At 48.8% G+C, this 17,511-nt stretch overlaps 1 protein-coding gene across 7 annotated transcripts in view; it reads right to left on the bottom strand.

Moving 5' to 3' along the window:
- TIMM13 (translocase of inner mitochondrial membrane 13) overlaps positions 1-17,511 on the bottom strand; it is a 48,127-nt gene that overhangs the window by 21,956 nt on the left and 8,660 nt on the right. For 2 of the 7 annotated variants that reach the window (XR_010794785.1, XM_066634885.1), the window contains exons 2-4: positions 12,264-12,324; positions 1,461-1,615; positions 297-357 (exon numbers count right to left, since the gene is read on the bottom strand). Coding sequence is in view for 6 of the 7 variants with exons in the window: in XM_066634885.1 (XP_066490982.1) it covers positions 297-357; positions 1,461-1,615; positions 12,264-12,324 (277 nt within the window). In the remaining variant the exon portion in view is untranslated. Of the gene's footprint in view, positions 1-296; positions 358-1,460; positions 1,619-4,047; positions 4,106-12,263; positions 12,325-17,511 lie in introns of those variants that run through there. The other 5 variants (XM_066634879.1, XM_066634880.1, XM_066634881.1 and 2 more) reach the window with 5 other exon arrangements.

Here is a 17,511-nt window from a genome sequence, read left to right as displayed (position 1 = left end):
CTGTTGGAGGGTTTAGGATTCTACTCTGTTTCCACAATCCACCTTGGAGCCACAAATGCCCTGTGTATATCATGGGGGCTATGATCTTCATGTTCCTTTTCATTGGTGGTTGCTAGGCAACATGGGTCTACTCCCCTTGAAGCATCTCTGGGTGATGGTCCAAACTGAGAAACCTCAAAGCTTTCTGCAGTACACAATAAGCCTCCAATACCTGAAAGTCTTCCAGCACCTCAGCTAATAACCACAACCCTTCCACAAGCATCTGCACTCCACTTTTGGGGTGCCAGGGTACTCACGTCCAGTTCACACACTCGATACTGCCTGGGTTTTCCCTTGCATGGCTCTTCTTCAGGGAACCTGCATCCGAAGAGGAAATCTGGTTAGTGGGTAAACAAAGCATTTTTTCCATTCCTCGCTGGTGAGACTAATCAACACAAGCAGTGATTGTGTTGGAGCTTGGAGCTTTCACCTCCCGTTAACTGGAGTTTCCAAGAAGAAGGAAAGCCTGAGGGTGCTCAAGGGTGCCACACCTGAGCTAAGGGCTGAGACTGACTGTGGTAGGGAGGTGTAGTATATTCACAGGTGGACAGCCAGAAGCACAGCAGCAGTTGAGGATGGGCCAGGAGCAGGCACTGGGTTGCAGTCAAGAACTCAAGCTAGAAGGCACAGGCAGAACCAGGGTGGGGTTCAGTACCAAAGCAGTCAATCAAAACTCTGGGTGCCACTGCAGTGCGCAGTCCAGTAGGGACCAGTGATAGCCTTAAAGCGCATAGGATTTAAAGTTCTGGTTCTTTCCTTGCATACAGTAACCAACAGACTGATTTACTTCTCAAACGTCCCTGCCCTTCTAGTCCAAATTAAGTCCTGTGATGAACTTCTCTGTGATTATTTCATTCATTCATTCATTTCTTTATTACAGTATTTATATGCCACCTTTCTTGCAGACTTGAGTCTCACAGACTTAAGGCGGTTTGCATAGACTGACCACAACACCACCACCACCCCCTTTTTCAAGAGGGATTTTTGCAAGTGTCATTCTATAAGAGCAAGTCTTAGAACCCTCCATTTCTCTGGATGTTTCTCCCATAGTGTGATCATCATCCTGGCTGCATAGCTCTTGCACTTTCTAAGCTTCCACAGGCAGCTACAAAACACGCCTCAGGCTGATTCTCAGAATGTCACCCATTTTCTGCCAACCTCCTCCACACTACTCCACATTCCTTCATCTCTTGCCATCAGCACCCTTCCAAGGTGAGACTCGGGTTGATCTTGCTCAGTTTTTTCAAGCAAGGCAATAGCTCAGCCTAGACCACACACCTCCTGCCCATTAACTCAGGGCATTCTGAAATACTGGCCTGTATCAAGGAACAGGTTTGTCAAAACACCACAGATGACACTGAGGTCCCAGTGACATTGCATCGTGCTTTCCAGCTTGGCCACAGTTGTGCTCCCACACTCACCGAATGCACCTCCTGGTCCGGAAGGAGGCACCATCCCCACAGGAACTAGAGCAGGCACTCCAGCTGCCCCAGTGTGTCCATGCCCCATGCCCTAGCTGGCGCCTGTGGCGGGGCTGTGGAGCCAGGCCGAGTCCCAGCATCTTGCTGTCTGTCCCCTACTTAAAGGAAGATGACAAAGTCACCACTCTCAGAATGGCTGAGTCCCTTTCTGGCCTCATGGCACAGCCTCCATCTAGGGAAAGTATTTAGCACCCCAACTGTCATACCAAGGAACCCCTAGATAAGCCAAATTCCCCTCTGCTATTAGATACTGTTGAAGGCCCCATCCCTCCCCCACCCACACACTGCTGGACAGGATGCTGTCTTCATTTACTCTGCAACTGCTTGTCTTCCACCCACTGAAATGTCAGGACAGTGTTTGTTCCCTGCATTAAAGGTATAGTAAACAAGCAATACTTGTGATGAATGTCATATTTCCCCCTTTATTTTTGGCCTATTTTTCTGTAATTTTGGAAACTTTTAACTCATCAGGAGCTCCTGCTCAGGTTCAGCAATTCAGTTGCTGGAAGATCCTCCTACAGCAGGGGTTCCCAATCTCCTTCCATTGTTGACCCGCTGTGTTGTTCGCAGTAGATCTGGGAGCCACCAAGGCCAGGATGCTGCAGGGTAAAATGGCAGACAACCTGGAAGTCACTTCCAGGTCACACACACGGGCTACCCATATTGTTGGCCGTGTTGTGCCATCATTTCCAAAGTGTGTGGCGTGTCATGCTGGTATGACACACTTTAGGAAACACAGTGAAGCATGACACACACTTTGGGAATGCAATGCAACACAGCCAAGGACTCAAGGAGCATGTGCGTGTGACCCAGAAGCAACTTCCATGTTGTCCACCATTTTACCCTGCAGCATCCTGGCCTCAGCGGGCCTACAACCCACCAAAAATTGGATCGCGACCCGCAGTTAGGGAAATGTTATTTGGTAGCACTCTTGCTCCTTGTTTAGAATTCCATTTTTACACAGCCATGTGCTGGATGTGGATTCAGGCAGCTGTTCTGCTTGGCAACAGAGCTACCTTGGCCACTGGGTTGCGAACCTGTCTGTCTAAGCCCAAGGGATGGGATGGAGAAGCCAGATGGGCTCCACTCCTCCCATCCTGGTAACTGAAGACATCATCCAGGCAAGGTTATATGTTCCCCAACTTTGAGAAAGTTGTGTTGTTTCTCTGCTAGTTGCTGAGTGACACAAACATTGGGAGTTCAGTGATTGGCACCCACTTGCCCCCTCCAAGTGCAAGGATGGGGGTCCTTGAACTATGCAGTTAGCATAAGCCAGGGACCATCTAGCGAGGATTGCATTATGGGATTACCTTGTTTTCCTGGATTGCTAAATTACTCCAGCCAATTTGCAACTTTCCTGGTTTAATGTAGCCATGTGTTAGGGAGGCTGTGGGGGCTGAGATTTTTGAAGGCATCCCAACTCCATTTGTAAACCGCTTTGTGAACTTTTTGTTGAAAAGCGGTATATAAATACTGTTGTTGTTGTTGTTGTTGTTGTTGGGGCATTACTGGAATCTGCATCCTTTTGATTCAACTTTTTCATTGTGTTTTCCAGCCAAGTTCAGGCAGTGCCCATCAACCTGCTGGTACAGTTGTAAAACTGACCTCTCCCCATTAATTCCTTTTTTATTTAGACTTTTAATAAAAGTGGTCGTCTCAGGTGGCCAATTGGCCAAGGGTCGCCCACCTCTGTTCGCTCACTCATGTCTCTGCTCTAGCCCATCACACTCCTCTCCTCCACACTTCCTTTTCTGCTCTGCTCCCCTCCACCTTTTCCAATCCGGGGCATGGGAGGCACATAGGCTGGCGTATCACAGGAGGAAGAGAGGCTGGCACAGGTCTTGGGCCGACCCTGGTCCAGGGACTCAGGCAGAGAGAGAGAGAGAGAGAGAGAGAGAGAGAGAGAGAGAGAGAGAGAGAGAGACTCTTTCCCAGCCCTGCTACTCCTGAGATCCTTTGAATGGGATGCGGTTGACCCTGAGACCTTCTGTATGCCACACAAGTGCTCTGCCCACACTCTGAGTTACGAACCCTCCCCTAAAGCAGGATCTATCATTCATGAGTACTGTTTGGTTCACATCAGTTTTTGTATTTCCAAGCCAGACCATCTGAAGTGAAACCCACTTTCAATCCATGCGTGACACTCTATGCGTGATAATGTGTGTACCTTAGGCTGTACACTTTGCTAACTTGGGAATATCTCTAGCACACCAGAGAAAAAGGGGGGGATAGTCAAGGGATGCAACATCCAAGTCACAATGGATCAGGCTCAACTATCACACCCACCCCGTCCTCCTCTATGAAGTCATCACTGTCCAATTAAAAAAGAAACTCAAGGTTCTTACATCCCCCACTTCCTCCTGATCCCTCGCTTGTCTTAGTAATTATCTCTTTCTCTGGTTTCTGTCCCCCTGTGCTTCTCTTATTAAATTCTGGAGACTCCTTCCAGGGTCTGCTTAATCTCTTCCCAGACATTTGGAGTGGAATTTTATGTAATGGGGTTTCCCTGTCAAGTTCCTACACCAACCTGGAGCCAAAGACACGCATCTCCCTGCATCTTCAAAACACCTTCCAAGAGTCTCAAACTACAAATGAAGAAGAAATAGGAGGCAGTTGATAAAGAAGACCCTCTGAGCCAAAATGCCCAGATGCAAATTTGGGAGCGGGTGGAGGCAGGGAAAGGTTCATCCCCAGAAGCTGAGACCAAGAAGGATCCGTCTTTGTTTATGAAGGAAAAGGTCAAAAAAATTAAATATTTATCGCTGGACTAAGCAACAACTAACAAGAAGTGGGAAGAAAAACCTAGTGCTTGGATGTAGCAGCAGCAAAGCATGAGAAGAGGCCATCTCAGAAGCATGCGTGATGCGAGGGATGGGGGAAGCAGGCAGCAAGGCCAAGGAGATTATATTAAGGAGGGGTGGGTTGACCTCATCTTGCAAAGACAACCCTTTTTAAAACAAAAACAAGACCATCTCTGCGGTCTGCAGATGTGGAAAACAGTGCTCTCCCAGGAACTCTGAACATGGCTGGTCCAAGTTCCAGGATTCCTGAGCCAGCATTGCTCCCAAAGATCACTGCAGGCTGAATCAGATTCTCAGGGTGTATGGCAGGGATGGTCGCTGAGAGCAGATCCCCCCCCCCCGCAAAAAAATGTGGGGTCCCCAGCAAGAATGGCTAAAAATCTCTATACGCGACAAAAACATATGCAACATAGTCAGACCACGGGCCCCCTTCTGGAACTGCAGGGCTCCAGTAATTTGTACTCTCATTGAGCCTGATCATGGAAGACAGCCTTTTGCTAGTGAGGTTGTATCCAGTGGCGTAGCCAGAGGGGCTGCAAAGCACTAAGTTTTGCAGGGAGCCTCACTGCAGCGTGCAAGCGGCCCCTCCCCTTTGGAGCCATTTCGGGTGGGGGGAGCAAAACGGAGACTACGCCACTGGGTATATCATCTAGTGTGGGTCCGTGTTTATTTTGGGATGCAGCCCCCAGTTTCTCGATGGTGATTGTGGCCTGGGGGCATCATGTGCTAAAGAGCATTGGGCAGAAACAACACAGTCACAGTTGCACCTGGAAGTCTCCTGGTCATACAGGTACGGGTAAACAGCGGGCCCTCCTTATCCACAGGCGTGGCATCTGTGGATGCCAAGTGCACCACAGAGGGCCAGAGTCTTCCAGTCACATCTGGAGGTGTTCTGTACTTCCTCCAGGACTAGGAAGAAAATATTTCTACAGTAGGTATGATCTGACCGGGACAACCTGTTTTAACAATCAATTCCCAAATGGAATGATAAGGCCTGATCCGAAATTGACAGGACTTGGAATGGCTGTTCAGCACTGGAGGAGGAGGGGCCAGGAGGAGGAGGGGCCAGGCTTAGAGGCTGCAGAACTCCTGTTGGATTCTAGCCTCGTTGTTCATGCCGAGGTAGAAATGCACGTTTCAATCCCCTTCTGGTCTCTGGAGTATGTCTCCACAACTCTGCTGCAGCCGCTTAAATTCTTTCCGAGATGACATGCTGCTTTTGCTAACCTCTCCTTATCTCCGAAGCCATCATGCAGTTTCCAGGGAAAAGCAAGACCGTTCCAGAAGACTGGAAGTGGCGGATGCTGCGAGACGTATAGAACATTAGGGCCTGAAGGAGCCTGCCTCACGCTCTGCACTGGGGCTAGATCAAGCACTCTTGCCCTTTACAAAGTCCCAGGCCAGTGCCAGGGGGCTCAGATCTTCACTCCTGCTCTCATTCCATGAAATGACATCCCATATCCTGTTTATCAAACTAGGTTTATCACATGCCTTGTGAATTGCTTAACATAAGAACAGCCCCACTGGATCAGGCCATAGACCCATCTAGTCCAGCTTCCTGTATCTCACAGCAGACCACCAAATGCCCCAGGGAGCACACCAGATAACAAGAGACCTGCATCCTGGTGCCCTCCCTTGCATCTGGCATTCTGACATAACCCATTTCTAAAATCAGGAGGCTGCACATACACATCATGGCCTGTAACGCGTAATGGATTTTTCCTCCAGAAATTTGTCCAATCCCCTTTTAAAGGTGTCTAGGCCAGATGCCGTCACCACATCCTGTGGCAAGGAGTTCCACAGACCAACCAAGTAAATAAATATTTTCTTTTGTCTGTCCTAACTCTCCCAACACTCAATTTTAGTGGATGTCCCCTTGTTCTGGTGGTATGTGAGAGTGTAAAGAGCATCTCTCTATCCACTCTATCCTTCCCATGCATAATTTTGTATGTCTCAATCATGTCCCCCCTCAGGCGCCCTCAGGTTACGCTACACAAAACCCTTTAGCATTGCTGAGGAACTACTTTTGTGCAATCACCTTGAATTTATAGTGCTATTTTATCCAGCAAATGTCAATTTCCCCAACCAAAATGCTTCTATAATATTTCTTTGGAAGTAAGTAATAGTCAGTAACAGCTCCCTGCAAAATTAACATAAAAACATAAGAACAGCCCCACTGGATCAGGCCATAGGCCCATCTAGTCCAGCTTCCTGTATCTCACAGTGGCCCACCAAATGCCCCAGGGAGCACACCAGATAACAAGAGACCTCATCCTGGTGCCCTTCCTTGCATCTGGCCTTCTGACATAGCCCATTTCTAAAATCAGGAGGTTGCACATACACATCATGGCTTGTACCCCATAATGGATTTTTCCTCCAGAAACTTGTCCAATCCCCTTTTAAAGGCATCTAGGCCAGATACAGTCACCACATCCTGTGGCAAGGAGTTCCACAGACCGACCACACGCTGAGTAAAGAAATATTTTCTTTTGTCTGTCCTAACCCGCCCAACACTCAATTTTAGTGGATGTCCCCTGGTTCTGATATTATGTGCGAGTGTAAAGAGCATCTCCCTATCCACTCTGTCCATCCCCTGCATAATTTTGTATGTCTCAATCATGTCCCCCCTCAGGCATCTCTTTTCTAGGCTGAAGAGGCCCAAACGCTGTAGCCTTTCCTCATAAGGAAGGTGCCCCAGCCCCGTAATCATCTTAGTTGCTCTCTTTTGCACCTTTTCCATTTCCACTATGTCTTTTTTGAGATGCGGCGACCAGAACTGGACACAATACTCCAGGTGTGGCCTTACCATCGATTTGTACAACGGCATTATAATATTAGCCATTTTGTTCTCAATACCCTTCCTAATGATCCCAAGCATAGAATTGGCCTTCTTCACTGCCGCCGCACATTGGGTCGACACTTTCATCGACCTGTCCACCACTACCCCAAGATCTCTCTCCTGATCTGTCACAGACAGCTCAGAACCCATCAGCCTATATCTAAAGTTTTGATTTTTTGCCCCAATGTGCATGACTTTACACTTGCTGACATTGAAGCGCATCTGCCATTTTACTGCCCATTCTGCCAGTCTGGAGAGATCCTTCTGGAGCTCCTCACAATCACTTCTGGTCTTCACCACTTAGAAAAGTTTGGTGTTGTCTGCAAACTTAGCCACCTCACTGCTCACCCCTGTCTCCAGGTCATTTATGAAGAGGTTGAAAAGCACCGGTCCCAGGACAGATCTTTGGGGCACACCGCTTTTCACCTCTCTCCATTGTGAAAATTGCCCATTGACACCCACTCTCTGCTTCCTGGCCTCCAACCAGTTCTCAATCCATGAGAGGACCTGTCCTCTAATTCCCTGACTGTGGAGTTTTTTCAGTAACTTTTGGTGAGGGACCGTGTCAAACGCCTTCTGAAATTAATTAGAAGCTTCCTTCTGGCGGATTCTGATAGTTTTATTGCTTTCTGCTCAGTGTGGTTGGGGGATTTGTGATGATATAGTTGACAGTTTTCACCTACTATAGCTATGTATCTCACAGCCCAATCCTATACTTTGCACCACCATAGCAGGGAGTTGTACCAAAACAGTCTGCATTGCATGCTATGGTAGAGGGCCCCCCCCCAATTGGGAGGGTTAGCATAGGTAGGGGAAAGAGTTAATGCAGATTCAAGGAGACCCACTGGCAATCACAGGATTTATGAGACCCTCTGGCAATAGCGGGGCTTAAGTAAGCCACATACCTTTCAATGTCTGGAATGGCTCTGACAGTTAGGAGAAGGGGCAGCTTACAGGGTGCATTGAGTCACCCTGCAAAACGTAGTGCTCCCCCCCCCCAGGAATGCTACTGGCATTTAGTTCCCCTAAGGCAGGGGTCTCTAAACTTTTCCACCAAAGGGCCATGTTAAATATCTGGCACAGTGTTGAGGGCCGGAAAAAAAATCAAAGATACAATTTAAATAAATACATTAGAGATGGACCTTAGATGAATGACTGAAATGAATGATTGAATGGGCTCAAATGTCCAGGATTTCTCCAAGCACTAACACAGCCCAAGAAATAAAGCACACACTTAAATGGACCCCCATTCCCCCCACCCCACAAGTACAACTCTAGTTCTGTTTGGTCAACTGGGCCAGAGGCTCTCAGGGGATCAGAGGCTGAACGTGGGCCAGATAAAGGGTGTCCGTGGGCTGCATCTGGCCCCCAAGCCAGAGTTTGGAGACCCCTGCCCTAAGGGAACTAAATTGCTGGGAAAAGTCTGAGGAGTCCCGTATAGGGCTCTCAGGTCTGGGACAGGGGTTAGGAAATGGTAGAGACCTCCTCCACCATCCCTGCCCCCTCCAGGGCCTGAACCAAACCCTCCTCTTCCCCCCCCCCTAAAACACCCCCTTCCCTGTGCCACATGGAGCTGTTCTTACTTGCTCCAGTGGCCAAAGATTTGGATTCCATGCTGGCCGGACACTGCAGGCTTTCCAGCTAGTGCAGCTTTCTTTCAAGTCATCCTGAAGAGCATTACAGTGCTGTAGATGCTGCTACAGCACTAGGAAAGGGTAGGATTGGGTCATAAGTCGAAGCAGGACTAGACCTTGACAGTACCTGGAGGGGAGGTAATCCAAAGGAGCTGCTCTGACCTCCTTGGCAGGGAAACAAATACAGCTGATCGAGAAATAAAATTGAGGCTAAACCAAAGCAGATCACCTCACCGTAGCCAGGCTCCTCAACAGTTTAGTTAAAACTATACAGGAAGGAAAACAGAGGCTGATGTTAACATCAGTGATAACTGCTGCAGCTCACTGAATTGTGGGGCTGAAGTTGCAGTACAGTGCCCAGTGGGAATGGCTTCAGAATCAACAAACAAGTGTTGCAACCCTAAACGCAATTCTTAGGGAGTAAGTCCCATTCGACTTGGTGGGTGGGATTGACTTGGGATTAACTATGCTGAGGGGGTGTGTTGTAGAAGCTGAGCTGCTAATTCCCAGCCAGGAACTCAGTTCCTTAGAGGGTGGTTGATATAACAATTCAATTGGTTAATTCACCGTCAGTGAGATCATTTCTGCCAACATCCTTTTCTGCTTCTTGGTTTATGGGAAAGAAGCATCTGATGGGAAAAGGAAACTAAACTTCTCTTTGAGTTCAAAGCCAAAAACACAAAGCATGTCATGGTTCTTTTACAGAGGAAGAGCACAGGGTTCATCTGATGACTTTGGCTGCCAGGGACCGAGGTTGGTGAGGTGCTTGGGTCACTCTCTTTCAGATTTGCTAACCTTCTTGGAGATGGATCCAATCCTGTCTCCACGGAGGCAGGTTGGACTTGTAAGTTAAGAACATAATGAAAGCCCTGTCTTATGAGAATCCAAAGGTTTGCTTAGCCGCTGCATCCTGCTTCCTGTTGGGGCCAGCCAGATGCCCCAGTGGGAAGCTGACAAGCAGGGCATGAAGGCAACAACCTCACCTATTTTTTGGTCGCTTCCCCAGCAACTGGTGCTCAGAGGTAGACTGCCACTGAATGTGGAGGCTCAATTTTTTTTTTGGCTGCAGTACTATAAGAATTGCCATAATTGGCCATACCCAAAGCTGCATTTAACTTAGCATTGTGTTTCCAGCAGTGGCCAGCCAGATGCTTCCAGGCAGCCCACAAGCAAGGCATGAGGATCATAGTGATCGCTCTCTCTAACTGCCTCCAGCATCTGGCACTAACCACCTCTGAAAATCAAGACTCAACCCCCTCCCAAAAAACCCTGCTTTTGATACCAAAGCTAAGTTCTAGAACATGTGATGTAACAACCTTTAGGAATGTGCAGAGTGTTACAGATCTGGAATTAAGGATCTGGTCGGAAGAGTGAGGGCCCAATCCTAACCAGTTTTCCTGTGCCAGTGCAGCCATGCCAATGGGGCGCGTGCTGCACCTGTGTGGGGGAGGCAGTCATAGAGGCCTCCTCCAGCTGAGTAAGGGAACATTTGTCCCCTTAACTTCAGGCTGCATTGCAGCTCCACTGGTGCTGGAAGTTTGGCTAGGATTGGGCCCCATTTCCAGCCAGACTGGAGCTCCAGCATCCCTCTGCTTAGAAATGAAACAATGCCTAATTTGCTTCATGTGTGTGAAAAAACCACATTCCCAAACCCTCCCAGAAATTCACTGGAAAAGTCAGTGGAGGGCCAGAGTATCCCAAGGGGGGTGTGTGGTAGTGATGGCTGCTAACTGCTCCCAACACTTGCGGGGGTTTAATGAACTCAGGCTGAAGCAGAGAATAAACACTGGGATAAACAGGTCAGTGGCTGCAGGGTTGGGAGATGAGACACCAGAGTGTGATTCCCCATGCAGAGGGAAGACCGGCCAAGTCTTTTGAGCTGCAGGCTGGGTCCTCAGCTGGGGGTCTCCACTCCCTCTCTCCCATGGAGAGCCCAGCCACCCACAGAAGGGAGGGGGGACTAATCCACCAGATCAGAGGCAGAACAACATGCAGAAGTTGGGAAAGCAACTCTGAAGGAGACCGAAGGCCACAAAAGGCAGGTTTCCACATGGGGCAGGCGGTTCTCCCCTCCTCTGTGCACCCCTTCTGACATCCCACAGGTGAGCAGGGGCAGGCTTCTCAGACCCCTCTTCTCAGACGACAATATGCAGGCTGTTGGTGTGTGTGTGGCATCCACAGACTTGATAATCTGAGTGCTTCAGATGCAAGCTGGACTCTTGTTTGCAGCATTCAACTGGCTTTTGTACTCTCCTGTATATCACTCCCCCCCCCCCAAAAAAAAAACACCCCAGCCCTGCAATAGCTTAGTAAGTCTTCAAAACACACACAAGCAGTAGTGTATGAAACAGGCAGGCAACTGAACCCAGAGGCTTTCTGCATGCAATCCAGGGACTCCACCATAGTGCTACGTCCTCTGACACGGTTGGTCCAAGACCCATGCTAAATGCTACCCCCCTTACTGCTTCTGCTCCTTCCACTCCCCAGTGTTCTAGCCCAGCACTCTTCTCCACAGTTCCTCTTCCTGTATGGCCCCTCTTACTTTTCCAGTCCAGGGAGTGGAAGGAGAAAGAGGAGCAGTGGAGGCAAGTTGGCTGGTGGAGATGGGTGCTCTCCACCAATCAGGTGCCTGAGGCGACTGCTTCAGTTGGCCTCATGGATGGGCCAGCCCTGGAGATTAGGCTTGGAGAGGCACCATATCTTACTGGGGAATGTGGGGCTACTGAAAATCCTCATCGGTGGTGATTGGGAGGAGACAAAGGAATAGTTCAGTACCTGCCCAGAGCATACTTTTCTTCAACCTCCCCACTGGTAGTGAAAGGTGAGAGTGGAAAGTAATTAGCACCTGGGCACCATTATTTGGGTGAGGCAGGATGGATCCATGCTAGGAAGCTTCTATGGCTAATCTACAAGCCCAAACCCACAACACAGGTCAACACTGAATTTTATTGCCAATGATATCAGAATGATTTTCGGGTAACTTTGCATCACTGGTTCTGAACATGGCACCAGTTTTGCTTGATTGGCTCAAGTTTGGGGCATATGGTATAGAACATCTTATATACCGATTCAAGCAGCTTTCTTGTGAAAATGCCATGGTGTCGGCTTCCTCACGAGGAAGTTGCTTGAATCAGCATATAAAGTGGTTATGCCATACCCCCAAATCTAGAGCCAGTCTGCCAAAACCGATGCCGTTTTTGGATTCAGCACTCCAAATACCCTAAGCTTGTTCAAACATCCTTGGTAACGTAAAAAAAAGAAAGTTGATTTTTTTGGAGGCCTGTGAATCAATTTGAGAGCAAGCTATGAAGAAAGTAGGCCAGCAAAGTGTGTGTGTGTGTGTGTGTGTGTGTGTGTGTGTGTGTGTGTGTGTGTGTGTTAGAGACACATTCAAAACATGTTAACCACAACTGAGATTTCCGGGGAGGGGGGGTTGATAAATTCCCATGACCTCTTCTCTCAGACATACCTGAACAGCCCATGTGAAGGTGAGCCAAGCAAGGAGTAGGACCCTCCTGGGTGAGACATGCCTGTGAAAAACGAAATGCGAACACGCTGAAATGAAGGTTTCCAAAATCCTTTTGTGGGGTCTGCCAGCCCCAAAGGAAGCAGAGTCTTCATGCCACATGCTGACCGTTCCCATGACAAGGGAAAACACCATGGGGAGAGGACAGTACAATGGCAAAAGCGCAGGTTCTTGTGCAGAAAAACACTTCCGGCATTTCGGATACCTTACATAGCAGTCAGGAATCTGCAACAGTTAATCACTGTTTTAACTGTCACCGACACCCCCTCCAGCTAGGGTGGGAGAAGGTTTGAGCACAGGCAGCTGTCTTCTTCTGAGTCAGTCTATTGAGGCCTGAACTTACTGGCAGCAGCTCTGGGGGCTTTCACGCCGAAGGAGGATCTTCACAGTCCTTTACATGCAAAGGCTGCTAGGAACTGAACAGGAGACCTTTCGCATGCAAAGTGGAGACACTGTGCTCTCCTGTATCACTCTAGCATGGGGTGGGGGGAGCATGTTCAGTGGGCCCTCCTTATCCACAGGCTCAGCATCTGCAGATTTGAGAATCTGGGCACGGCCCCCAGGTTAGTTGTTGCAGCACCTCACCAGGTCCCTCCATGGATTCAATTATCTGTAGAATTCGGTAACCGTGGGGTTTCTGTAACGGATCCCCCACGAACACCAAAAACCCACTGTACAGAATATCCTTCCCACACACGGCTGGTCCACAACATCCTGACACTTGAGAAATGTTGCCCCCTCATCTGATGATGTGCCAACCTCTGCTCTTCCCACCCTCCAACTCCCACCCTCCACCCTTCTAGCTTAGCACTCTCTTCCCCTCCACATTTCCACTATCTTTCTGCCCTCTTTCCCCCTTCAGGTGTAGAAGGAGGTGCAATTGAGGGAAATAGGTGGACAGAGATGGGTGCCCCTCACCCATCAGCTGCCCAAGGTGACTGCTTCAGTTGGCTTCATGAATTGGTTGGCCTTGCTCCCATGCCACCAAATCACCACCGGCAAGGGGATTCCACCAACAGTCACTGTTTTCAATCCTCAACTGGATGGAGCAATGACTCACTAGAAGTCAGCTTCCTCTATGCTGTGCTGTGCCCATTGAGTGGTCTTTTTTTTGCAATCCCACAGCTATCCATGGAGAACCTCCTTCATTCACGGCAACCACTCCACACTGAAATACAGGCAGGCAGGAGAAAGGATTGTCAGTTTCCAGGTGAACTGCATTGACACAAGTGACAAGCCTTTCCACCAATACCTCTGCGCACAAGAGGGGTTGAAATTTTTAAAAGAAGTGCCATTCCCATTGCAGATCAGACAAGTTAGAAGCTACTAAATGCATGTTTATGACAATCTGAAATAGACTGAGATGGAATTAAAAGCACAAAGACCAAATGCAATCAGTTGTCTGGAAAGCTGTAAACAACAAGGAGATTATTTTTTTTCCTGGCTGTTCTGTTTGGTTTTAAATAAAACTTTTAAAAAGAAAAAAAGTACAACTAAAGTTCACCTGGCAGAACTCAGGACAGGGCATGACGCTGAAGTTGGTTTCTAATTCTTAGTTTATCACAGAGACAAAAAGTGGCACAAGCAGCCTAAATAAGGAAGTATGATTTCATTGCTTTGCACTGCACAGTCAGTCACTGAAATGAGTGGCTGTCAATGTGCCCTCCTAGCTGCGGGCATTTACCCTCCATGGATGGCAGGGCCAGCCTTAGGAACTGCGAGACCCCATTGGAAATACTTTTTGCAGGACCCCAGGTCCACAGCCAACGTCTGTAAAATCTTAGATATATAAACAAAATTTATTTACAATTTGGAGGGGAGTTGTAAACACCCCCCAATGGCAGACACTTTCGGGCGCCTGCTCCTCACCGCCCAGTTGAGTGGTGGCAATCAAAGTGCCGCAGGCAGTCTGGAACCAATGGCTGTAGCATGATCACCTGGGCAAAGTGGGCACTTTCTGCCTTGCCCAGGAGATTATGCCCACTCTAGATCACCCAGGAGGTGTTGAAGCACTGTACGGAAGCACCGGTAAAGTAAGTGAACAAGGACACACACAGCAACTTGGATACAAAAATGGTTTCGAGTCCTGAGTCGAGTCCCAAGTCATTGCTTCTCAGTCCCAAGCTGAGTCCAAGTTGGTGATTGACAGGACTTCAGTCTGACTTGGGAATGAGTCATGGAACTCCGATCTACATCACTGCAAGTGAGTGTATTTGAAAAAACTAGAATAGATTACCCCTAGTGTGGGGACCCCCTTAGAAGCAATTGGTTCAATGGGCTCAAAGCCATCCCTGATGGATGGTATAGTACCTACCGACAAGATGCCCTCAGCTGATCTCAACAATTCTTGGCAGTACAAAGGAGAGGAGGCAGGCTTCCTGAGGGCACCACAGACAGGCCCAAACTTCTTACAAACACATGCCATGTCTTTTCTTTTTCTTGTGCAACTGGACAGCTTGTGCCTTTACAGAACAAATAGCTTTATTGTCATCTGGAGGGCTGAAGAGGCGTGGGGGAGAGGCAGCTCTCTGAAACTCACCCAGGGTGCTGAAAAATGCCTTTCAACACCAGCTGGGCAGTTTAAAAACCAGGCCAAAGGCAGCCTCTATGTTTTGTGTTGGATTCGTATTTTTAAAGCGCTGACATTTCAAAGAATTAATGGACGCTAAGCAACCACTATTGGTTCCCCCATCCACAGCTCAGGAGACAGCTAGGAACTGGAGTTTTCCGGAGAGCTACCACTGATCCCCCCCCCTAAGAAAAGGATCCTTTTTATCAAGGGGGTTGTTCAGGGTCTTCTGAGTTTGCCAGCGTTGTGACAGCCCCTCAAACAAATGTGGGGAGGCTGAAGGTGCAGCCGGAGAAGGGTGTACGGAGAAGTCTGGAAGGGGCTTGTGCAGTTTGGGGCTCCTGATTCTTTCCAGCTCACCCCACTGCACCTCTGAACCCATCATCTCCCCGCAGGCCTCAAATGTTCCCTTTTCAGCACAAGATCCTGCAGCCAATATGCCCAAGGGGGACTCATCATACAACGATCAGCCAAGCAAAGAGTAAGACCCTCCTAGGGAAGAGAGATCGGTGAAAAACTGACCATGCAGACACTGAGATTAAGTTTTAACTTCTTAATTTAAAATTATTTCTTAATTATTTTAAAGTTAAATAAGGCAGCTTGCTGAGTCACAGAAGGCCATCATTGTTTTACACGCACTCTCTATTACTCTTTGATAATGGATGAGCTCCCTGATGGATTTTTAGCTGTCCCCCTCTTTGATTTTTAGCTGCCTCTATGCCTTATACTCCTCTCTGGTTCATTAAGCGGACCCTCTCCTGGTGTCTCCCTGCTTACCTGCCTCCTAGCACTTTCCTTAAACTTTCTATAGCAGCGATTTTTTAATCTCACAATGCACTGAGAAGGTGCTAAACTTGTCACGGCACACCATCAGTTTTTTGACAACCGGCAAGGCACACTGCACTGCCGGCAGAGAGCTCACATGCTGCAATGGCCCAACTAATAAATGGCCCTCCCCCAAACTCATGCAGCACACCTAGAGAACATTTGCAGCACATCAATGTGCTGTGGCACAGTGGCTGAAAATAGCTGTTCTACAGTATTTATTTTGAAGATGTTCACATCTTTCCATCAAATTATCCTCCAGACAGCTTACACAAGATTGCAATAATACAACGCGCCCCCCCACACACACACATAGCCCCTATCCCCCCCCCAGTAACCTTTGTCCCTCTGGCCAATAGCACTGAGTATCCTTCTTTCCCTTCCATTCTGCAGTCCTCTCTAGCACAACCTGCAACTGGAGCAATGTCTGAGAGCACCAAGCCTTCTCCCAAAAGACAGTCCTGAGGCCCTTTTAAAGATTAAGGGCACAATCCTAACCCGCGCTGGAACAGTCCAGGTCAACTAAGGGTGATATATCTCCCCTTATCCCATGTAGAACCCCAGTCACTCTATGGGGCTGCTCAGATCTGCGCCAGCGATTTTGTTGGCGCAAATCCAAGCAGCCCATGTAGGGCTTGGAGGCCCAAGCACAAGGTTAGGATTCAGCATACTTCCACAGCCAATCCCACCCCCCTCCCAGACCCGATTACCCTCCAGTTCCACCCTCCCCGTCCTAAAACGACCCCTCCCCGCCTCTGTTCTGCCCTCCTGCCATCCTCTCCCACCGGGTGGGGCCACTATCCCACCCTCTTCCACCAAGCTGGCACAATCATACCCTTTCTGGGGCTGGATCCAGCCTTCGCAAGCTGGTGCGGACCTCCACGCTGGCCCAGTAGACTCCCAAGTAGCATGAACGTGCTTTATGCACATTTGCGACTCTCGGAAGCTGGAGCAGGGGGCTCAAATCCCCATTTGGATTGCTATGCCCAAGGTGGCAGAAGCTTTGGCGGGCCAGAGTCTCCTCTGTCTGATGCAGGAAGAGTTTACACAGAGATACACACACAGGGCAAAAAAATTGTGCACAGTAGAACCCAAAGGCCCTGAAATCTGAGAGGTCCAGGCTCTGAGATTTTCCATGCAAAGCTCAAATGTCTGCAAAATAATTAAGCACCTGACAATTCACAACAGCGGTACATTGCAGGGAAGGGATGTCTCTCAGGGATAGAGCATGTGTTTTGTGTCTGTAAGTTCCTGGAGTTGTTCCTTGGCAGGATCTTTAGGTAGGACTGGAAGAGATCCCTGCCCTGAAACCTTGGAGAGCTGCTGCCTGTCATTGTGCAGCAGAAACTGAAATAGATGAACCAGGGGCCCGGCTCAGTAAAAGGCTGCTTCATATGTTTCTAAAATGTTTTGCTGAGCTAATCCAGTGCTGGTTGTGTATTTGTTTAGGGCTCAAGCAGGACCAGTTCCCAGATAGCGACAGCAATTGTGCTAGAGGAAATAGGATCATTAACTCCCCCCCCAACCCACCCCCACCCTGCAAAAAGTATCATCCCAAGAGCCACCTCATAGCAAAGGCCAGCCCTGGTTAAAAATGGCAGTTTAACTGAAAGGGTGTGTGTCTGTGCGTCAGAAGGTTGTTGTTGTGCTCTCTGCCCTGGGACAGAATGCAGACTGCAAGAGTCAGGACAAACAGACAAGACAGAGCTGTCTCAGGCGCTGTGGGGAGCAGGAACAAGTCAACAAAGCAGGGCCAAGGAGAACAAACTGCATCTCCAGAACCAGTGCATGGCGCCT

Source organism: Tiliqua scincoides, chromosome 8 (genome assembly GCF_035046505.1).
Source record: "Tiliqua scincoides isolate rTilSci1 chromosome 8, rTilSci1.hap2, whole genome shotgun sequence".
NCBI lineage: Eukaryota > Metazoa > Chordata > Lepidosauria > Squamata > Scincidae > Tiliqua > Tiliqua scincoides.
This window is presented reverse-complemented; position numbering and strand designations above follow the sequence as displayed.